This window comes from Cololabis saira, chromosome 21, assembly GCF_033807715.1.
Source record: "Cololabis saira isolate AMF1-May2022 chromosome 21, fColSai1.1, whole genome shotgun sequence".
NCBI classification, from domain to species: domain Eukaryota; kingdom Metazoa; phylum Chordata; class Actinopteri; order Beloniformes; family Belonidae; genus Cololabis; species Cololabis saira.
In genome coordinates this window covers 13,138,701-13,162,894 of record NC_084607.1, presented here as the reverse complement: position 1 = coordinate 13,162,894, position 24,194 = coordinate 13,138,701, and the positions used below count along the sequence as shown (strand labels likewise).

At 39.7% G+C, this 24,194-nt stretch overlaps 1 protein-coding gene across 1 annotated transcript; it reads left to right on the top strand.

The window, feature by feature from the left end:
* The first annotated feature begins 1,171 nt into the window (after window positions 1-1,171).
* trip10a (thyroid hormone receptor interactor 10a) lies at window positions 1,172-22,084 on the top strand. Its single transcript, XM_061710936.1, has 16 exons — window positions 1,172-1,461; window positions 8,851-8,966; window positions 9,543-9,599; window positions 9,965-10,112; window positions 11,267-11,329; window positions 11,681-11,785; window positions 11,869-11,997; window positions 13,861-14,007; window positions 14,129-14,317; window positions 18,212-18,376; window positions 18,662-18,685; window positions 19,345-19,454; window positions 19,685-19,817; window positions 19,965-20,053; window positions 20,123-20,256; window positions 20,529-22,084. The coding sequence occupies exons 1-16, from the start codon at window positions 1,438-1,440 to the stop codon at window positions 20,678-20,680; spliced, it is 1,785 nt and encodes a 594-aa protein (XP_061566920.1). The 5' UTR covers window positions 1,172-1,437; the 3' UTR covers window positions 20,681-22,084.
* The last annotated feature ends 2,110 nt before the right edge of the window (window positions 22,085-24,194 follow it).

Below are 24,194 nucleotides of genomic sequence, written 5' to 3'. Positions count from 1 at the left end.
CTCCTGACAAAAAGATGTGATGATTCAGGAGAGGTTTATTACAATGATACAAATATTGTGCTTGATCAACTTAAAAAAAATAAATCAACTTTTTGCATGAGAATATTATGTAGGTCAAGAAAGACTAGTCTTTGTATAAACTACTTAATTTTTTGTATGTAAATAATACATTTTGCAAGTACAGTCAATTTAATTGTGTTAAGTTTACTTTATTTACCAAAATGAAGTTGACTTTACTTGCAAATGAATTTTGTACATACTAAAAATGAAGTAGTTTATACAAAGACTAGTCTTTCTTGATCTACATAAAAATCTCATGTAAGAAATGGCCAAAACTGGTACTGCAGTCACTTTCAAAATATTGTTGAGCGGCGTGTACCCTCCCCCTCCTCCCCCCGACCAGAGGTTGCCAGGTAGGCTGCAGAATGCAGCAGGAACGTAGGCTGCCATGGCTGCGATAATTAGAGCCGAGCTGGCAACCCGGATGCCGAAACAATACTGACTTGGTGATTGGGAGATAGGTGGAGGGTGGAGCTTCAGAAACAATACTGACTTGGTGATTGGGAGATAGGTGGAGGGTGGAGCTTCAGGCCAAAACAAAAAATGACAACATCAACATCAGTTGAGGGCTGCAACTCCTCTTTTTAAACTGGAATATCCTGGCTTGAGTGCTGTTGTCAGTGACATAAGTATTTGAAATGAACATGATTTTTAAATGTCTGTTGACATATCGGGGTCATTTTATGATTCGTTTTATTATTGCTCTTACATACAGCTCCTTTAAACAAATAAAGCCCGTTTCATCTAAACGTTGGTCAATCTGCCCAATAGATTAAAATTGTTAAAGGAAAAGTAAATACAACAAGATCATTGCTTGTTGTTTGTGTGTAAATGAAAAGAACAAGATTGCTTGTTAAGGAAAAAATGCACAATGTCTTGTTTTTTGAACCAATGCAGTTTAAGTTCAAAACTAGATATATTCATGTAAAGCAACAGACTTCATTTTTAATTGTTAATATCAGAGACTTAAATATGTTATATTTACATGCACTTAGATGTATTTTTCCAGTGTATCCAGGAGGAGGACTGGACGGACCGCTCTTCCCGGTGTTCCCAGAGCGGAGCGCTCCGCGCGGCCCCTTTAAGAATTAGGATTTGGGAGTGACGCCGATACCAGAGCTGCTTTGCAGCGTTTCCTTCGTTATGAAAAATATTTGGACGAACCAGGCTAAAGACTGTCGGCCCAAGTTGACTGGTTAATCACAATGCTGCTTTACATGATTTTCTAAAGAAATCAGTAGCGGGGCGTCCAATCTTTTTTTTCTTCTGGGTGATCCCATCGGGATTGTAGTTAGGAGGGCCGTCCTGCGAGCTGCCGGGATAAACTTTGGAGGAGTTTCTTTGTATTCGGGAGACAGCTTGGCAAACAAGCTGAACATGGACTGGGGCACTGAGCTTTGGGTGAGTCCAACATCCTGCCTCTCTTGCACACGAATGTTGTCAAGGGTGTCAATTATGCGTTGTTTTGGACACTGAGCGCTGAGAAAGTTGTTGCGGATTACGCCTGAAGCCTGAATTATGGTCTGCGTTAAATCGACGGCGTAGCCTACGGCGTAAGGTACGCGGCGACGCACACCGTACGCCGTAGGCTGTGCGTAGGTGTAACGCGGAACCATAAATCAGCCTTGACGCTGCTCCAGTCAACACCTCGCTTGTGTTTGCAGAACGGTGCGTTCACGAATCCCCTCCTGCTTTCGGAGCGTTTTGCTTAACATTTCAGTCATGCTTTTGTTTGCTGAAACAGCATTTTGATGTCATATGACAGAATCTTTCAGGTCATATGATGTTCCTGGCGTTGGTATGAACATTGATTTTTGCAGGACAAAGCACACCCTCAAAAATTGTGATTTGTTTTGCGTGCTGATGTTCTCTGTTTATATTATGTTACGGCTGGCTTCCATAGAGATGAAATCAGCTGCTCTGATGATGCTTAGCAACAACTTGCATCACCTATGAGATGCTTTTGGCCTACCTAAGTGGCATGGTTACTTATTCAGCACAGTGCCCTGATTTCCACGCAATTGGACGATGAGATCAACCAAATATTTGTATAAATAATACAAAAGTTTACATGAAGCTTTTCTGACTTGTGTGTAGTGATTTTAGTTTAGTTTAGTTTCGGTCATGACACAAAAAAAAAAACAAGAATAAAACTGACAACAAGAAAACGTTCAATTGTTCAAAGAAAACATAACAAAAAAGTTTCCAGTATAAACAAATAACATCTAGACCGAAAAAGGGGTAGGCTGAAGCGAAGCTTATTATTTGCCTACCCTCAAAAAGATTAATTCAATTAATAAAATACAAGCAAAAAGTAAGAGAAAGACTGCCCGTAAAACAAATTGCCTCTGTAGGGATAACAAACATTCCTCAAAAAATAAAAAAGATTTTTAAAATAAAGGTGCAGTCTACATGTTACCTTCATCCTTAAAAAATCAAAGCAAATCACCAATTAAATAAATACCCAAATCAACATCAAGCCACTCATAAATTTAATATAAGGAAATCATCCTTCTTTTCAATGTTTTTTAAATAAAATTAAAGTTCTACATAATTTCAAATCTATATCTAATTTATTCCATACATCCACCGCTGCCACTGTAATGCATCTCAGTTTAGTGTTGGTTCTGATTGTTGATTTTCTGTATATGCTCTCCCCTCTGAGGTTGTAATGGCTTTGTCTTAAATTGAACATATTTTAAACGAACTGCTTCAGTGATCAGTTGAAAAATAAAAGGATTGCTTACAAGAGCAAAACAAATGGTGCTATCACAGTCTTGTAGTGAACTGTGAGCCCTTTCCTGGAGGCTGACACGAACCAGAACCTTCACCAAGCTTGTTGTCACACATGTATGCTCTTAGGTATGTAAAATGGAGCTTTGCAAAGATGTGATAGGGAGGTTGTGACCTCATTACGGTGCCCCCCCCAGGCCTCTTCCCCCTGTCCCTTTTTTATCCTATGTGCTGGTGGAACAACCTAATTAGTTTTGCCCTACTTTGAATCAGTGAAACATCCATGTGCAGTTTAATAAGACATTCCCCCTCTGATACATGAGTTTTGTTGCTCCACTTTCTCACTTTTTTGCATTGGTTTGAAGTCAGCGAGCTTTCTTCAGTCGGTGTTAAACATGCACAATTTCATGCAAATTGAGCAAATATTTAACCTTGGCTTTTTGTGTGTCTGGTTAAAACCCCGACTGTGTGGGTACAGAAAGCTTTGCAGGCATTATTGGTTTTGTTAATGTTTGGCAGCGCTCGGATCAAGTCAGCTCCATGGCATCTGTTCTCTGATTGTTGTTAATCCGGTGGCTATTTTAAGAAGCCACTTTGTGGACTGAAAGATCAGTGTGTAGTCTCAGGCCGTGATAGTGAGGGCCATTCCTGGCTGCCAGGTCTGGGAAGGCCGGGTCCCCTAATTTTCGACGAGATGGAGGGACTCAGGCCGGTAGCGTTCACATTCGCCTTAGCCGGATGAATTAAAGGGTGATTAGAGGTTTGCACTTCGTGGAATTATTAAAATAACTTTGAAGGTGCAGCAAAGGAGACACTTTGGATTTGTATTTGATTAGATAGAAACTTTAAAGGCGTAATGACGATTATAAATCTTTATTGCACCCACATTGTCCCAATCAGAGCAATAAAAATAGATCTTGGCTTTTCAAAATGTCTTTCATGTCCACTTCAAACACCTTTTAACCTTTTTACAATAATGTTAGGTGCCAGGAGTTTGAATACTGCTGGAAATGGCTTTGAATGGGAGCGGTCCAAGCCCATTTCATAAGAGAGAAGCTTCATGAATCGAGTTCCTGACTTGGCTTATGTAGAAATGCAGTTCATCTGATGGTCATCCTCCTCCAGGAAGGCCCTCCCACCTGAGTATCGTCATGTTTGTATAACAGTTCGGTAGGATGAGCAGAAAAGTTCTGTTTTTTACTGTACGTACTGGAGCGTGTTTGATCTGATTGAAACATTTCACAGACTTTTAAAGTGTGTGATACGTTGTCTCTTCAGTGATGATGCCTGTTGTTATGAGATTGATGTCAAGGGGGGAAGACACGTTCACGTGCAGCCTGATAACATTCCTGTAGTATCAGTGGACTCCAGTACTCTAAGGATCACAACAAATAAATCTAATTCATTCTCTGTATGGGCTTCTCAGAATGGTACTTATATTTTTTGTCATCTTTGAAATTATTTGAAAATGCTATCACACTGTTTACCCAGGAAACAATTGAAAAACCTTCAAGTAATACTTTGTTTTCCTATCCTGATTTGAATGTGAAGAATGTCGTTGAAAACAAAGGAAACTTTTTTTTTTTTTCCACAATGGGGCTTTAATTCCTCACAAATTCCTTCCTTCATAAATGTCTGGACTTACGTGGATTAACCTGATTCCACAGTGTGATAGATATACTGTATGTGATGAGCAGGAGTCCAGGAAAAGTCACCAGAACACTGACCGACTCCCCAGATGTACTTTTCCTACAGAAACACCTTATCTTGCCATGAAGTTTCTGACCTCAGCCTCTAAAGCAGTTTCACTGCTATCATGTACAGTATTTACTTGAACATAACATTACAGCCTGAACATCAGTCAAAAAAGTGAATATGCAAATAGCATGCACGTCTATGCAAAATGCATGTATCAGCAGCTAGAAGTTGGATGTAACATTGGATTTGGGCTGTGATGCTGTGGGGCTTCAAAGTTTATAGACTCTTTTAGAATATTCTGTACTTCTATAAATATGAAAACACAAGTTGCAGGAGTTTAAATGAGGAGCGTTATGTTTAGAAAAAGGAGAAAACTGCCTTCCAGGACCCTTTTCCTGTGTAAGAAATATGATGGTGTGAGTATCATGGTTTTCTTCTCTTTTCTGTCTTTTATGCATCTGTGCCACAACATTTTTAATAATTAATTAATACCTTTTTATTATAGTGATTTCTAAACAAAGATGCATCATGATACTTATATTAATGTAAGTTTTGCAAATGAAAATCTCTAAAAGTTTTGAGATTTCATCCATCTCAGCGACTGTTTGCTAAAGTTTGAAATTTTAACTCTGAAAATAGTTTTAGTTGATGATTTCTTTGTCATATTGCATATTTGACTCTTTAGTGCTGGCAGGTATGTTAGTATTTTACATCTTATCTGTTACTGTATTTTATGAATTTCACTGAATTGTATTGATTCCTATTGAACTGGATTTCAATAAACTGGATTGAACTGAACTAAAAGGGATTTAGTTGGATTATAAATTGATTGAATTCGATTTGGTTTGAGCTTTGTTTGCTGTCTTTGCAAGAATTGCTCTGATACTGTTACCGGTATTGGAAATACTCACAGATTCTGCAGAAAATAAGACTATGGGCATCGATGACTATTTACGTCTACCCACCTTCAAATACCATATACGCTTGTTGCTAAAAGTCAGCACAAGAAGTCACACAATGCTTGCAACTTCCTGTTTTGAGTCTCCGGAGGGAGAAGCAGTGGCACGTCAGTCATGGATAGATCTACTGTACCTCTCTAATATGGAGAATTTTGTTGGGAATATGGCATTCATTTTGACTAGAAAATCCCACCAGGAAAACTGCAACGCGCTCATTATGCAAGGCTGCGGTTTCCAGAGGTGGGCTGTGGTTTTCAGAGGTGGCATGAATTTTGCTAAAAATAACACTTAGCAACCTTATTGAGGTATGACGTTTGGCCACCCAAACGCCCTTTCATTTTCATGGGGGAGTGTGTCCAAACCAGATGTTTCTACCAGATGTATTTATTGATTAATGTCTCAATTTTTTTTGTTTTTGGGCTTTAAAAATCAAAATTTAGCAAATTTCCCCTCTGTGGGACTATTAAAGGTTTATCTTATCTTATCTTATCTTAACTTACATTTTGATGCATTTAAAGACATTTGATAATGGATCTCTGTGGGGACTGGTGATAACACGGATCTGATTTCAGTGATTGAGTAAGAACTTTGTACCTGAGCATTTGATCTGATCGGCCCCAGCTTTAATTCAGTTAGACCCTTCCACTTCCACCACGGTCACTCACTCATCTGTGGACTTTTTCTGACAACAGTCAGAATTGATGAAACAACATACCCTGCCATGAGGATGAACCTTTTACTCCAAGTGATCCTAATTATAAGGTTGAACTGGGTGAAATATCTGAACTTTACACAGCTGTAATTAAGAGAAATGAACTATAGCGACTGACACCATTGTTTGTTGCAGCCTGTAGTATGTTTATTTCTGCTGTAATAGAGCATGGCGACCAGCGTCTAAGTGCAGTGTTCTGTGGGGGAGTGTCACTGTCCTGTAAAGCCATAAACCAAAAACAAAGGAGCAGAATGCTGCTGATGTTCAAAAGGCTTACGGTGCTCAGTCCACCTGAATAAAGCCAAGAGCTCTTTAAAACAGATCGGATTGTATAGATGCACATTAACTGATATAGTTAGAAAAACAAAGAAAACATCCACAAGTGTGAATTGTCAAGAAGAACTGAAAAAAAGAATGGATGTATTGGAGATGCCTCAACACCTTTCAGTTATGTTTTACTTATTTGTACTAACTTCTTTCTTTCCGCTGGTAGCTGTAAAACAAATTGCCCGCCTGGGGATATTAAAATAGTCTTGATTGTGAAGAGTTAGCATCAGCACTAACACACTGCTAAAATGATGTGCACGTCTACAGACACCAGAGCAAAAACATCAGGAGCGCACATTTCACTTTGTGGCTCGTCTGTCTGTCTTACAGCTGAAATCCACGTCATCGTTTAGTTTTTTCTTTTTTAAATTGGACATCATGCCTCTAGCCTGGGAAACTGTGTATCCAATGACCTCCTGCTAATATATATATATATATATATATATATATATATATATATTAAAAAGAGAATAAAAAAACAACCCCTGTTGAGGTCAATGGACCAACAACAACAAGCTTTTACTGTAGCATCCCAGTCGAAATCAAAGCAAGTCTGGACTGATGGTCTCATCATGTAGTTTATTATGCGTTTCTGTGATCCATAAACCACCGTAAGACCAACGTAAAAGCTGCATAAAATAAAGAAAACAATACATTAACAGTTAACTTAAACTACGTTGGTACCAAGACTTTCACAAACTCAAACTGACAGACAAATAAATACATTAAACTACCTTGTTGCCCTCTCGACTGGAGTTAACTCTCCCCTTTTGTCCTTCCTTTTCCGTTTATTGTCTTTGTATTCTTATCTGTTTTACCGTTTTATCGTGAACCGTTATTAACCCGTTACTGTTTACATTCCTTTTTCATCAGTTTCGTTTTCTCTCTTCAAAATAAAAGCACTTCCGTGTTGAAAGAATATGACAAAATAAAACCAGCATAACAATAGAAACATGAATTTTTAACTGTAAACTATTATGAATGGGAGTCCTTTACAGTAATGCTGAAGTTGCCAAATAAAGCAGCGCAGAATACCGAGGTTCACATCCATCTGAACAGTGACCCACAGTTGCCAGGTTTCATTTTGGATTATATCTCTATTTTGGCCTTTTAAGATTAGAGGTCTTTTGAATCCATTCTCGACTGCCTTCTCGGGGAAACGCAGTGGGAGTTTCTCGAATTTGGAAACTTTTCGTTTTCCTCCAGAAGGTTGTTGATCACAAGGAATGATAATTGAGTTGTATCTCGAGTGCTGCTGCCTTCGTGGCTTGGTTATTGTATGTGTACAGAACAGAAATATTTAATTTTTAGGATAGTGGTAGCACAGTAACTTTTTCCATGCTGTGTATCTAATTCAAACTTCACTTTGTTACATGGTCTTGATGGATGTTTGTCAAACGTATTTGTTTGTGCGGTGAAGTTTTTCCGTTGTGCTGACCACTTACATGAAGTTATTTTTGCACCAGATCAAAGAAAACTCTGTTTTATTTCAACATGGTCAGCTGTTTTGACCATTTTCTCTGTTTACACAGTCACAACTACTCATTCAAACCTCAGCATTGCCTTGTCTTTATTAGATACTATTGTGCTCATTGATCACAGCCCTTTTAACTGTGTCCTGTGATTAGTCTAGATGTCGTCTCATTCATTTGAGACCTGCCTCTTTTGTTTTACCTGAAGGGCATGAAAAGAGTAGAGGAACAAGGCCCAACACGTAAGGAATCCCTTTTCTAAATGCCCTCACTTCATTGCAAACCTGGCAAAAACAACAAAAGACAGAGGCTGGGGAAGCTGCTCCCTTACGCTACGTAAGAGAGGACTGGCTTCGTTCATTTCTCACTCCTAATGAACTTGTCTGAGCTTGAAGGTGTCAGAAAGTTCCTTTCCAAATAAGCAAAGACAGCCGAAGAGGAACAAAGACGCCCAATTCCATCCTGTATAATACAAAAAGGAAAGCTCGACATATTCTGCTGTTAGTGAAGAAGACATGAGAGTGGCTGAAAATTGACCTGGGTGACTCAGTATCTGCCACTTCAAGATTTTTCTGTTACAAAAACGTCCACCAGACACAGTTCCACCAGATATTTATGAGAGCTTGTGTACTTTGGCTTTCCTCTCCCTCAGCCAACAAAGATCCTGCACGATCTTGCGTGGAGACTCTCATCAACACATTTTGCACATGTGTAGAGGGGGAAAAAAGGTTGTTGTTGTTTTTAGATTACTATGCCATTAGAGATGCTTCTGGAGGCCCTCAAACTTAACCGAGAAGAACGTCCCGGTAGTTACCGAGAGGTTAACAGATGCTCTTGCTGTGCTCGGGCTTTCTTTTCCCTGACTCATCTCCCGTGTTCCTTCTCTTAGGACCAGTATGACATCATAGAGAGGCACACGCAGTCGGGCCTGGAGCTGGTGGAGAAGTATGTGAAATTTGTGAAGGAGAGGACGGAGATTGAGCAGAACTATGCCAAACAACTGAGGTAGGACTTGTTGCTAATGTTGCTGTTATCTTTCCTCTTCCTATGTAGGAAATGCTGCTCAAAGATTTTTTTTTTGGGGGGGGGGTTGCATGTGTGTGTGCTTGTGTTTGAATGAGTGTATGTTAAAATGTTGTTTATGAAAGTGCATCGGTCTTATGACTAATTTGGGACAGCATGTAGTTTGTCTGCGAAACACTATCCCAGTTTCTGCAGCTGCGGCAGGCTCGCTGGCTCCCCGCATCTCCCCTTTCTCTCTTCATCCCTACTTCCTCTTCTCCCAGTTGTTTCCCAGCGCACAGGCCCACATCTGTTGCAATGCTGAGCTTTGCTGGAGGATAAGAGGAAGTGGGAGCAGACTGGCACGTGGTAGATGGGATCTGGACAAAGGGAGAGTGAAAGGAGGAAGAGCGGCTATTTAAATGCCTCCACAGTGGACTGTTTGTTTCAATGTATTAGTGTAAAGAAAAAAAACAGGTTTCAAGGGAAAGCTATCTGTCTTTTCAACCGTTTCCCCCCCCCTGAGCTTGTCTTGAGTGTTTGTTTACCAGGTTGTTGATACATTGTCACTGTCCACAGGAACCTTTCAAAGAAATATAACCAAAAACGAACCAGCAAAGATGAGCCAGAGTGCAGGTGAGTCGTTTTGGCTGTAAAGTGTGTGTACGAGTAAACATGTCCTAGGTTAAAGAGTCACCATCCTTTCACATCCTGTTCCTAAGAACTCACATGGTGAACTAATGACCAAAACAGAACTGAACGACTAATATCTCACTGGCAACGGCCTGGAATCATTATGTTATCAGTGTTATCCGTGCAGTTGCGCCGGGCTGATGTAGGCCACATTTAAATGCCCTCAGAAGGAAGCAGGAATAAGGAAATCATGATCTTCTTATCAGCCTTCTTACTCAGCCCACAGCTGCGTTGATTATCTTATCAGTGCTCCCATCAGCATGTTCTTATTTCTCCACCCTTTCCTTTCTCCTCCTCTTAAACGATAGGCTATCCAGCTACCAGTCGTTTTTGGACATCCTGAATGAGATGAACGACTACGCAGGGCAGAGAGAGCTTATTGCTGAGAACTTGATGATGAGCATCTGCATTGATCTCACCAAGTACCTGCAAGAGCTCAAGCAGGAACGCAAGACGGTGAGCCGGATGTGCTGAGGAGCGGGACTGCACTGGGTTTTAGTCTGCTTAACATCCAACTATGTGCAAACCAACTGAAAACCCAGTCTCGAGCTGGCATATATATATATATATATATAAACTTTGTTTTGGTGGTATTTTTGTATAGATGTCTTTATTGAGGGCATTAAAAGAAAAAGAAATAAGAGTTACAATAACAATATAATTATCAATATTTTCCCCCCTTTTTTTTTAACTTTTCATAACATTAATTAAACCAAAATAAATAAATAATAATAATAAAAAAAAAGGTAAATACAAATAAAAAACAACAGCACACCCTCTCCCCTTCCCTCCCTCATATGGTCAATAGATTACATCATTCAAAATCATTTAACATATGTCTATCAATACTAGAACAAAAATGAATAATAAATTAAATAATCAAGTCCTGTGTAAACACATTCATTAATATAGTCGATGATTCAGATCATCAGTCCATTAAAAGCAAAAAATCCAAAAAAGGTCCCCAAATAAGGTCAAAGTCTCTAGGTTTTTTTCAAACGGAATACATTGGTGGTATTTTTGGACACTTTTATTTTCATGCAGATCATCATTACTTAGATTTATGAGTGAACCAGTTTTAAATTGCCATTTCTCTAACATTGAGAGTTGTTTTCACACCAGAGTACTGGTGTGTGGCAACAGCACCATATTAAGAAGTACTCCGGCAAATGCCAAGTGGGGTTTTTATTTATACAGCACGGTCTCCAGAGGAGGAGTGTAAAAGTATGTGAGGGGAAGAAAAACTAGATTTGAGAAGACCTGGAAATGTGGAGATTTCCCTTCAGGAGCAGGAATGAAGTCTTACTTAGGTTTGTGGAGGGAGACGTGGTTCCTCCGTGCAGTGGTGTTCCATTTCTCCACGAGGAATACTTCGTCTTTGTCATGTCGGATTGCAGAACAGCGCGGCCGTGCACAGCCATCCCGCTGAAGACGTTATGTCTCAAACAGACACACTGGTATTTGTTTTCTCTCGTCTGTTGTGCTCTGTGGTTTTTGGAGGTCATTGTTTATTCTGTCTGCTCCTACACATGGCTCACTCGCTCCCTCTGTCATCTGACCCTCTTTTGCTCTGTCTTTTCTTTTTTTTTTTTTTTAATGAATGTCTGCAGTATCTGATGGAGGCCAAGAAGGCCCAGCAGAGTTTGGAGAGCACCTACAAGCAGCTCGACAGTGTAAGTTTAGAATTAAGTGCCTGATCGAAACGGACTTGTTTCTGTGTGTTCAGCCCCCAAAAGTTCCCTGCAGTGGCTGCACAGTGTGGTCAGTCAGGTAGCGTTATTTGTATATAGTAAAAACAGATGAACAGAATGGAAAGCAGTTTCATTTTTAACTTCTATCACTGTGTAAAACTAAGACCTTCTTGGTAGTGGGTGAAGTTTTTCCACTTCCAAAGCCCTGCTGATCTCTCTTAGTAACAGTAACGTGTCTTTTTCTCAAAACGGCGAATCCTCCTCAGCTTTAATTCAGGCCTCACATGGTTAAATAAGCTGAATCGCTTCTTTTCTTATCTCCCGTTACACCAGAGCAAAAAGCGCTTCGAGAGGGAGTGGAGAGAAGCAGAGCGTTCGGCGCTGTATGCAGAGAAGACGGATCAGGACATCAATGCTACAAAAGCAGATGTTGAAAAAGTAAGAAGGGGGGAAAGATAAATACTGTACTCGACATGATCAGCTGCGCTTTCTAACCTCTTTGGTTTCTCGTGTGGTTTTAGGCCAAACAGCAGGCACATATGAGAGCACATGTAGCCGAGGAGTGCAAGAACGACTACGCCGCTCAGCTGCAAAAATACAACAAAGAGCAGAACCAGTTCTATTTTAATGACATGCCACTCATTTTCAATGTAAGTGAATGTGTCATCTGTTGCAGCATTGCATCCTGGTCTTGTGTTGTCAAACCCTGAGAAACTTTGCAGCGTTTGCAGTAATGAATTTCACATTTGAATGACTACATTACTGTCATATGAATCCCGCTGCTGCTTCCACCTGCCTGTGTGGATGTCTGCTGTGCTGCTGACGTCCCCGACCCCCCAGTCTGGCCCCGGCAGGAAGGTCCCCCCTTATAATATATCCTGGTCCTGCTCAAGGTTTCTTCCCTCCTAAAGGGGAGTTTTTCCTTGCCACTGTTTGACTTAAGGCTTTTCTCCCAATAGGGGAGTTTTTACCTGCTATTGTTTATGTAATAATTGCTCGGGGGTTTATGTTCTGGCGCCTAGAGACAACTTCTGTTGTATTAGACGCTATATAAATAAAATTGAATTGGAATTGAATACCATTAAACCACACTTTTCCATGTCTTGTAAAAAATATAGCCTGAATACAAAAGATGGATATGACCTACGGTCAGAAAAATTATTATGATTACCGTATTTTCCACATTATAAGGCGCACTAAATATATGGTAAAATACTGACTATAGTGGCTGGGGTTGAGTTACGTATCTACCTGATGGAGCTGCGCTACAGGAAATGCTACAAAATCCTACAGCAAATGCAAAAAAAAAAAAAAACAAGAAAATTACTGTATGTCAAACTTTATTAACAAAATAAAAACCAGCTTTTCTCTGTCAAAGTCGCCATTATGCGAGTCAGCGTCGCTGCTGTTGTCTTGAATGATTCCTGACGTTTTTAGCGCCATTACTTCGGCGACACCAACTACATTACCCACAATCCCCCTGACTACAGTAACAGAAATTACCGTAATGATCATTTATAAGACGCACTGCACTATAAGGCGCACTGCCGGTTTTTGAGAAAATTAAAGGCTTTTAGGTGCGCTTTATAGTGCGGAAAATACGGTAGAATTGTCATACATACAATACAATTTCTAATTTTAAATTAAGTTAACCCCTCAATGCCTAATGTATCATTTGATATGTACACCAGAGACCTCTGCACCGTCCCATTATCAAAACCAGCAAACAATCTTTATGCTCACTGCTTATTTGCATTAGTGGTTGTAACTTTACGCAAATGACAAATTGACAATTGTAACTATTAAACTGTAAAAATATCCGACAAATAGCACAGCTGGACTGAGTCTACTGCTCCCTTTTTGCTTAATCATTGCTGTCAGCGGTATCAGACAGCACACCTTTTTATTGATTATGATTGATATTATTTTTAAATAACTTGCAAAAAGTGACAAATGGCTAGCTTTGGGTGTTTTGAACACAGTAAAAGTTTCCACACTGCAGAAGTACTAATTCTAGCTGCCGTCGCACAACATGCCATAGTTTGTCAAAGAATTAAAAAAGAAAACATCTTTGGGCCGGAAGTGACTCCGGGAAGCTGAAAATTGTCCAGTCCCTTTTTCTCGCTGAGTCATCAGTGATTTGCTAAAATCAACAAAGTGAGAGGGGCTTTTTTCATTGCTTCATAGTAATATTCAGTTTGCTACGTAAGACAAAAATGTGCAACTCTGTGTTTCAAAGTGGTATTCCACACACAAGTGACTTCATCGTATGACTCTACAACTTGAGATGTTTTGATTGGAAGCAGAGATAAGCTCTTGAGTTATTTTTGTTAGAACTGGTAATCTTATAAAAATATATCTCAAGACCCTTCAAGGGAATCCATAATAACAGTGAACCTCTTTGTTATTTTTCACTCACAAAGGATCTCAGATATTGAAATATTAATTTCATGATGCTTGTTCTGATTTTCCGGTTGTGACAGGGTGAGAATAAGTGTTTTTGTCTTCCTCAGAAATTGCAGGATCTGGACGAGAGGCGAATACAGAAGTTGGCTCAAGGCTACGTCTTGTTCTCAGACACAGAAAAGCATGTGATGCCCATCATTGGCAAGTGCCTGGAAGGCATTACTAAAGCTGGCACTAATGTTAATGAAAAGAATGTGAGTCAGTTACAGGAGCTGATTTTAATGGGAATCATGTCTTCATGCAGCTCACTTGTTTCAGCTTTGCATTTGTTTGAAAATAACTTTTTTTTTCTCTATTTTTACTTTGACAACACAGGACTCCATGGTTGTAATAGAGCAGAATAAGTCGGGCTTTGAGCGTCCTGGGGACGTGGAGTTTGAGGACTTTAGTCAGGGCATCAATCGAGCCTCCTCCGACAGCAGCCTTGGTACGCCCAAAGGCCCGATGGAACTTCTGGGGAAGAACAGGAGCAAAAACTTTTGGCTTTTCAGCAAGAGGAGTAAGGTAGGATATCTTATTCTTATCAAAGCACATTTAGCTCATTTTGTTCAGTGACCTGGCTAAGGGGTGTATTTTACTTTTTTTTTTTTTTTTTTTTTACATTGTGGAAATTGGATGGTGAAAGATTTAGCAGCTCCCCTGTGCGTTAATGATTTGGATATTGTTAATTTGCCAGTTAGTGACTTTAGTTATTGATTATTTTCTTAAGAGAGGATCCGTTATGGCTACTCACATGTAGGCATGGGACGATATGAAAATTTCATATCACGATATTAGTGGACAAAAATATCACGATTACGATATTATCACGATATTAGCGTGTCGCTTATAAAATTCTTAAAATGCAAGGAAAAACACTAACCGTGGATCCACTGGTTCCTTCAGAACATTTATTCTCAAATCATTCTCAACACAGTGACACTTGAGGTAGAGAACAAATAGTGTACTGTAAATGTTATGCATTACAAAGTGTAAACTATAGTACCGGTACTTATTTGAACTTTCTTTTTTTGTAAGAAAATACTTCCCTGAGAGTCGAAAGAAATAAGTGACAAATAGAAATAAAGTGACAAAGTAGAGCCAAATGCACACTGATTGTATTACTCTCTGAAACTTTAACAGTGGCTGGCTGCCTGCTACTTACGGCTCTCTGGAAAAATAATAAAATAAAGGCACTGCTCTGTAGTATACAAAACAAAAGCTGCATGGCCAACACAAAGATTGAGTGAAAATAAAGTGCCACAGTAGTCAAATGCACACGGATTGTACTACTCTCTGAAAAAATATTAAATAAATAATAATAATAAATAATATTAATAAAATACATGAAAAAAATAACACTGGCTTCTACCTGGCTGGTAGCCTTGTGTGACCAAAAAAAAAAAAAAAAAAAAAATTGGCGATAATTACAGTACCCCACGATAACGTTATCGCGGCCGTTTTTTATCGCGATATACGATAATATTGTATATCGCCCCATGCCTACTCACATGTAAAGAATACAGTGTAAACACTTCCTTATCTTTTAATGCATGAGCTACTTCAATTTCGTTATCAGTGATCTGGCACACACACCCCAGCACAGGTCCTTTGCATGACTCTGTCCCTGGCTGAAAACGACTAAACCGTCAACCCCCCCCGTCATCTCCACAGTGTGGTTTCCAATAGGTCGACTGCTAGTCAGCATTCTGCTGCGCTTGTGCTTTCAACAGCACGGGACCCAAACAACATTGAATTTTCCTCCACAGGCATCCACAAACACACTGCCCCCATTATCCTGCCCAGAAGCGGGCATTATGTGCCACATCACAATAAAATGCTTATACCAACTTTAGAATGTTTTCCAGGTCAGATGAACTTTGTCAGCAGTGGCGTTTCTGTATTTGCTCTCCAGTATCTAAAATGGTTCAAAAGACTACCTACGCTGTAATAAATGTGTGAGATCTCAGAGATCCGACATGAAACCGGTGGAATGAGTGGCTGACCACTAACCAGCTAACGGCCCCCCTCCTCCAGTCCCCCAACTAAAAACAACCCTCTTCTCTCTCCCCTGCAGTGTTTGCTTGCTCAGTGCCTCTCTTCTCTCTGCATGTCTCACCGGCTGTGCTCCGCTTTGCGCTTTTACTGTTGTGTGTACATGTGTGGCACAGAGCTCTGTGTCATCATCCATGTTCTCCTAATTAAGCCTTAGGAGCCCGACTAGAAGGCTGGCTGCCCTGGCTTGAGAACCTTTTGGTTTTACGTCTGACCCCTAAACATTCCCATCAACTACTCTCCTGTACTTAGATCCCCATAACTCAAGAAAAGTAGCACCAAAGCTGTAGATGTTCACATAATAACAGAGCTGTACTTGCAGCTCTCAGTGTTTACCCGTGGGATGATGCCATAGGACTGTTGCAGACATTCACCATCGAAGACTGGGAGGCATAAACCTCCTGTGTAATTTGGCTAATAGATTCCATCCTCACCTTTCCTTATAGATATATATTTATTTTGTTGACCCCAAACATGCTGTCATGTTTAACCTCTTTCTAATACCGAACATTTGTCAAACCCTAAAAATCTATATGCTCAATCCCACTGTGGTAATCATGGAAGCTATTTATAACGACTGCACTGGTTTTAGCTGATACGTTATCTATGTAGGTCAGAGTCAGGACTTTCACTGCTTTAACTCTGAATATGATTTTACATTTTGAATCATGAAGACTGAGCAGGCTGATTTGGATAATGGACTATCTTTACATACAACAGTGGACTCATTTTCACTGTTCATAGTAACACAAACTGGCAGCTTTTGAAAGCTTTGGTGACGATGATTTTGTGGAACATATTCAGTTGTCATAATCAAAGCAATATAGATGTGATCTGGTCCTGCTGGTCCCCCTCATGGACTTCACTGGGGCTCACTGTGGCCGTCATCTTTGATCAGCTTTGTCTAAAAGTGTTGAGCCAGTGTTGCTCCAGTGTGGAAGCCATGGCTGGTTGCTGCTTACTGTGTAGTTTTCATGTTCCTGGTCATTTCATGCCAGTTCACAAACATTCATTACTCTCCCAGTTATTTTTAGGTCAGTTTTGTCCAGTTATTTTTATGTCAGTTTTGTATTATTATTATTGTTAAAAATACATTTAGAAACGTTAATTCTGAATAGTAATTTATTTTCCTCCTAAGATGTGTAGTTTATTTAAAAAGAAGAAAATCTCATTTCTAGGAGTTTTGTGGAAACCTTCAATCTCTCCACTAAAACCTTTTCAGAGCCTCTGGGGAAAATTTCACACATTAACAAGCTTTTATTGTAAATTGTTGCTCTTATGTTTATCATAAGAGCAACAATGCCTGTTTCTTGACAATAAAAGTGAAAAAGAGACTCATATCTCCACTAATTTTCTCTTTTTTTCAACCAAAGTTGATCCTGCAAAGTATCAATATAGTTTTTTTGTGACTACAATTATTTAGTCCTGCATTTTCAAAACACAAGGACTACATTGATATAAATACTTTTTTTTTGTCCAAATATAGTGTGTGATCTTAACAAACCCACTTCCGATATTTGAAGGTACAATATTTACATCCGCTTTTCTAAAATAATAGAAAAGTGGTAGTTCTTAATCAGATAAGGCTGTATTTTGTAATATCAGTAGACACGTTATCAAACTGCAAGTATTTCATTGAACTCCTTATTCAGGGTTCATTTCTAAGCCTGATATATCAAAAGTAAAAAGGGTTTAGTGTCTCCACCATTATCAGTTTTTCGGTAATAATGGCGACTCGAGTGTTGCAGCCTGTGGTTTGATTTCATAATTAGGAATTTCTTCTATACTTTGTTTTTCTTAATCTCTTTTTGACACTTACACTTGGTGAAGTTGGTAAAACTGCTTGATGGGTATTAATAAGCTCCTTGGAGATATGAGAGATTCGGAATATGCATTCATTAGGACATTTTGCTCAGTGGTCCCAACTTGAGAGACTGATGAATGAATAAATAACAACTTAGAGAGTGCAGTTTTTCCACTTGGCAGGATCTCATGAACTTTTAACTCTGCCCCCTGAGCTGAGAGGATTAGTTGAACTGGCATATAATGACCCCCTATCACTATTACTATTATTGTAACATTTTTTTTTCAATGTATGCGCTTATGAAAGCCAAAGATGTGTTTGCTCTTTCATGTTCTTTGGGCTTGTGTGCTGTTTTTGCTGCAGTGTTGTCTTCCAGGCACTGTGGTGCACTTTCAGGTGTTGACAGTGTCTTTTTCTTTCCCTTGTCACCTTGTTGTTTTTGTCCTTCCCTCCCCCTCCCCCCTGATTTTCTCTTTTATCCCCCTCCTCCTGATACACAAACCTACGCCTGCATACCTTATTCTTGGGTGCTGGTACTTTTTGCTCTTGCCCGACCTCAGCTCTCCTCTTCCACACTCGCTTCTCTCTCCACAACCCCAAGCCCTTTGCCCCCTAACGGATCACCTTCCCCCAAGTTTGGCCGGGACCCCCTGTCGTACTGTTTGAAGGAGATCAATAAGACTGTCAAACCCAGAATCTCTTCATTCCGGACCCTCAGGAGATCGGTGAGTGACAGGAGGAAGTGGCTACGGTGCCAGGAGACCTCGACTCATAAGTGCTCGCTCATCGTCGTGTGCTCATGCTTCTACAAGAACCTCTGACTTCCTCAGATGCATAAGACAGTTTACATGTTTTAGATCTACATTAGATACTCTTTATTTTCGCTGTCAAGATGTGCTACAAATATGTAATCATCTTTTTAAGAGGGACCTGCAAGAAACGCTATCAGTTATGAGTATTTCTTTTTTCCTTTTGTTTTATACACATATGCTGTTTCTCTTCCCTCCCAGAAATTTACTCCGGAGAGGATCATGGTAATATGGACAACAAAACTGGTGTGGGGGGTCTCACTTTGTTACACAATAAAGGCCACCTCTCCTTTACAACAGCTCTTATTACTTTAATGCACCAATATCTGCTCAAGTCTCAGTGCTCAGTGAGGAGTTATCTGACAAACGGCTCGTCCTTTTGAGTTTGTATTGAAGAGGTGGCCACCTGGTGGTGGACAAAGGGAGACATGTTTGTTGACGCAAAAGGAAATTGAATATTCAGTACTACAGTTTGGAATTGGCTTTGATTGTACACATTTTCATGGTACCTGTTCCATCCAAGTCTTTGTTGTTGCTGTTTTTTTTTTTTTAAGACTATTTTCTATTTTTGCTGTCAAAAAGAAAACTGACTTTAAAAAGCTGTTATGGGTGCTCGGTTCTGTTTGTTTGTCCATGGGTGGTGGTTTTGTGCTCAGCTCGCTCGTGAACTATACATAATTTGGACTTCTATTAACGTGAGACTAACTGAAATGTGTAAGTAGATGATGTGACAAACATTGTCCCCTGAGCTGATCTCAGACCACAGGGCTGGTGTTTCCCAGAAGTTGTATGTTGTATGTGGGCCACAGCAGCCAATGCCTGTGTAACTGTTAAACTTAAACCTGTGTTCAGTGTGAACCCGCCCTTCCTGTGACCTCTTGCAGCCCACAGTGACGGAGGACTTTGCCCATCTCCCCCCAGAGCAGCGCAGGAAGAGGTTACAACAGAAATTGGAAGAAATCTGCAAAGAGTTGCAGAAGGAAGTCGATCAGAGGTGTGTCGTGTTTATTTCTGGGTATCCTGAATATTAATAACATTCTCTGTTAGATCCTCCCTGCTGGAAGCGTAGATGCAATATTCATGCAGTGTAAACAATTCTGTGCCTTTTGTGTGCGCATTTTCAATTGTTTACCCACCCCTGAGCTTTGCAGGGAACATCTTTGACCGAAAGTCACTTTCCCGTCTCTCCCTCATTGCTGTGTCCTTCCTTCTGTTTCCCTTCAGTGAAGCACTCGGAAAGATGAAAGATGTTTATGAGAAAAATCCTCAGATGGGAGATCCAGCCAGTCTTGCATCCCAAATCACCCAGACATCCCAGAATATAGAGAGACTCAGGGGGGAGATGAACAAGTATGAGGTAATCCTCACCTTGGTTGACACTTTTTACTATGAAACCTTTATTACATAATCCTAATCTATTATTAGGTTGTTTTCTTCAGTAACCTTGTAATCTTCAGTGTTTCTTTCTCTTTTTTGTTGTTCTTGTTCTTGTGCTCCTCTGCAGACCTGGCTGGCGGAAGCGGGTGGTCGAGGGGACACGCTGCGCTATAAAACTCACACGTTTAACAATAATGGAGCTCATGACGTGTACAGGTGAGATTAACATCCCCCGGCACACTTCACATTTGGAGCACAGGCTTGACCGTCGTCTTCCCTTTCCAGCCCTGACGGAGCTCATTCCGATGAAAGCACCCCCGATCCTTCCCAAGCCATTTACGCCGAGTTTGACGATGACTTTGAGGATGAAGAACTGACCACTCCTATTGGGAAATGCACAGCCATGTACAACTTCCCTGGTACGTCGATATGAGTGAAGGCTTTGATGCGTGATTAAAACATCCCAGTCCTTAAAGATTGAATGATTGAGTTTTATTTACCACGGTTGTTGTGTTGATTATATTGGAGAAACTCTGTACCACATGTATGGTGTGAGTGTAGGGTGTGAGTTATTATAAAGATGATGTTTTTCTGGAAAAAAGGATTTTTATTAGTTTTAGCTGGATACAGTGCAAGTTTTATATGCGTAAATGGAATAAATGTATGAATGTTACCCGTCTTATCCTTTCAGGGGCCAGTGAGGGAACCATCTCTATGCAGGAAGGAGAGGTCCTGGCTGTGGTTGAAGAGGACAAAGGGGACGGCTGGACCCGCGTTCGAAGGAACAATGGAGACGAAGGCTACATTCCTACATCTTATGTCACCATCACTTTAAACAAATGATGGCTAATATAAAAAAAAAAAAAAATGGGCCAATTCTAAAGAAACCATGTCACCTTATGGGCAGGACTGCGAGGGTAACCAGACGTAAGCGTTTGATTTCTCGAGTGAGGCACCTTATGTACACATAGCGACGGTGCTAACAGAATCTTCCTCTTGGCTTGCATTACATTAATGTCATCCCTGATGCCCACTCTCCAAACGGCAAGGTTATTTTATTTTTTAATTTTTTTTAATGCAATGTTTTCAGTATTTTTTGCAGTAGTTTCGATGAACAGTTCTTAGGTGCAGGTAAAGGGGAAGTTCCTTCCCCCGTTCCACAGCCTGATGACACTTTAACTCCTAAACGTGAAAAGAAGCAGTAGTAGCAGAAGAAGAGGAGCATTAGTGCTGCTGCCATCTTTACACTGAGTGTTAATACTCGGGCGGAAGTTATCTCGCCTGCTTTTGTTTTCATTGAAACTGAACTCTGATGCAGTGGCCCACCCCGCTGCAGAAACCACAATTTATGACCTGTTTGGGTTCTCATTCGTCTCAAGCGTGCCACTATACGGTTGAAACAGTGTTGAGTGTCACTGCGAGATGGATGAGGTTTGGTTCAAGAACGCTCCATTATTTTATTTTATCTTATTTTTCTTTTAATTTTTAGCAGTTGGCGAGGCCAAAGGTGTGCACAGCTCTCCTGTCATGGTAAAGCCCAATAACATGACCGTAAACAGACTCTGAAATGTTCAGACAATCATAGCCATATCATCATTTTATTTTAAACCTTCATCAGTTGCAAGGAAATAAAGTAGATGTTATTTTCTAACAATCACAACCTGAGAATTGTACTAAAAATAATTTATTACAAATGTGTATAAATAAAATGTTAATGTTTGACAGCAGTTGTATTTCGTAATAAGATATTTCTGATGTTGTTCTTCTTCTCCTTGCACACAGCGGGTAGCCTGTAGCCACAAAAGGGAGTAATAAATGCACACACAAACAATTGCTCCATTAAAACTTTTATATTTAAATGATATATAATATATATTTTAGCTATCACAACACCACTATTGTCTTATTAGCCTTTTAACCATTCAAATAAAGATCGTTTCTTTGCAAGAGAAAAGCTTAAGTACATAGTTTTGTTTCTAATAATGTTTTTTTTGGAGTTCAGAAGTTTAGCCACTTCATGTTTTTTACGTTGTTATAGAGCCAGCAGAAAGCATTACATTTCCAGTTGATGCTCATGTGTCTTTGGTGCCTTTCTTGTTACAAGAATTTTGTATATACCTTTTTTTTTAAATTGCATTTAAGATATTTTCCTCTTTTTCAAGACTTAATAAATGTAAAGCACATTTCAACATTAGAAGTGGTTATGTCATCTCTGGACTTGAAAAATAAACAGTTGGAGCACAAATACTACGGTCATCCTGTGAAGTTTGTACAGTATCCTCACTGATTATATAGAGTTTTCCAATTTAATTAACATGCTTTTGATTAGTTTCTCATTTCTGGAGTCATATACTTGTCTTTCAGAAAAGACTTGCTAGCTGTTACTCTGGAGACGGTTTAAATTCTAACAAATGCAAAAATCTGATGGCATGACAAAAGGCATCTTTTCTAGTAGCCTGTCCTTGTTTCTGGATAAAAAGCTTGCAGCGATGCCTCAACAGCTAAAGACAAAATGTCAGCACCCCACCAAAATGGGTTGCAGCTGATAAAATTGTAGTTTTCTACACTCTGGAGGTGAGAACAGGTTGGTGTCTGAATGTTTAATGAGTACATACAACTTATTCTCAGTAGGTGGCATTGTTGCATCGCTCCAGAGATCTGACATCTCCTGCATAATTGTGTTTCCAATATGGGTCAGGCATTTGCATAGCTGATTAAACTGCACTGGCTTCAAAACCATACGGTTTGTAATGACTAATTAAATAACCCCAAATTGGCATGCGCTCCACTTTAATACCAACTCATCCACAACAATACTTTTCCAAAGAGACAGATGGTGAGCACAAACTTAGGTAATAACAAGGTTTGAGTTGATTATTCTCAAAGGGAAATAAAAAGCACCAGGAAAAGATGTGCTCTGTGAACGCTTGGTCAGACAGCTCAGGAATCCCATCATTTGTATGCAAAACCTTAATTCTCAAGATGCGTTAAAGGTCAGCTTTTCAGCAACACTACCAGATACAGCCAACATCTTGCATCTGCTGACAACTGGGAGGCAGATGCAAGATACTGCATTCATGCACCTTAGCCCATCGTGGTTAGGAGATAGATAATAAATACAGAAATATACATAGATCATATAGAGGACTGTGTAAAACATCTGTTACGGTGCGTCGTCTGGGTTCATATTTTATGCATATTTCACTCCTAGCAACACCAGACTCAGCTCCAAAAACTTATTTCCTGTGGCGCTTTATGGTGTCCTTTGTGAATCATTAAAGATTTACCTTCAGTATTACAGTAAGTTATCGCTGTTATCTAATTTAACATGATATAGATACTCGAATACAAGATGGAAGAGAACAAGCTCTCTGAATATGGTCACTAAATGTGATCTTCGTTTCATTATTCTCGCAATCAAAAACAAATAATAATGGATAAAAAGATGAAGCGTACCCACATTATGAAATTGCGCATTTTTTTACAAATTTACAATACTCATTATGGGACTATGGGATGAAACAAAGCAATTTTCTTCTCTAAATGACTATACTTTTCAAGCAGCACAATGAACAATACTGCGGATGATGTGCATTCTTTCCAATATTCTTTATAAATTAAAGCATTTTCGCTACAGAGTGTAAAATTACCTCCCAGCCCTGCTGCGTCAAAGGATTTCTCTACATAATGGGACAATAAGAAAGCCAACTCTTCCATGAGAGCACGTGATAAAATGATAAATGATAAAATGGTTGCATTTGGATTCAACGGACCTTTCGAAGTGTCTGCAGCAGCAAACGCACAAGCTGTGCGACTCGAGACAGGCCACTGATGCAGATATAACACTGTTGTTTCAGAAAGCGTCAGTTTTCACCAAAGCCATAAATAGTCACTATTGTTACTCACCTTCCACTTAATTTCAGGGTTCAAAGGGCGCTAATCTGATGAGCAACAACGTTATCATTAGCATGCCATTTGGGCCAGTTTGTTGAAAGCTGTGCTGGTATAGAATACAGATAGTATGAAATATCATCTTCTGGCAGTAATTCACTATCATCATAAAATGTGAAGTACCACAGCCTTTTATTACAGTGGTTGCTTTTACAAAATAAGCAATTATTTCTTTACCTTCTGCATCACAGATGATTTAAGATCTGAGAAATCAATCTTCCAGCTGTTGCTGCAGGAAAAAAAAGACAGGAGATTGAGAGAAACCTTTAAGCTTTTCAGCAGCTTTACGGGGTCTAATAGTGCATGATTGTGGCGCTGTCTAATATAGAAAATGAGAAGGGCAGTCTCTGAATGTCTAATACTTAAGCTTCATTTTTACGATGCACTCTCAGTAAGAGGAGCCGTC

What these genes read in the sequence shown, in the direction of transcription:
- trip10a (XM_061710936.1), top strand. Translation starts at nt 1,438, where the DNA reads ATGGACTGGGGCACTGAGCTTTGG. An exon ending in TTTTCAGCAAGAGGAGTAAG is followed by an intron (nt 14,318 to 18,211) that starts GTAGGATATCTT and finishes GCCCGACCTCAG; the next exon opens with CTCTCCTCTTCCACACTCGC. An exon ending in AGCCATGTACAACTTCCCTG is followed by an intron (nt 20,257 to 20,528) that starts GTACGTCGATAT and finishes TTATCCTTTCAG; the next exon opens with GGGCCAGTGAGGGAACCATC.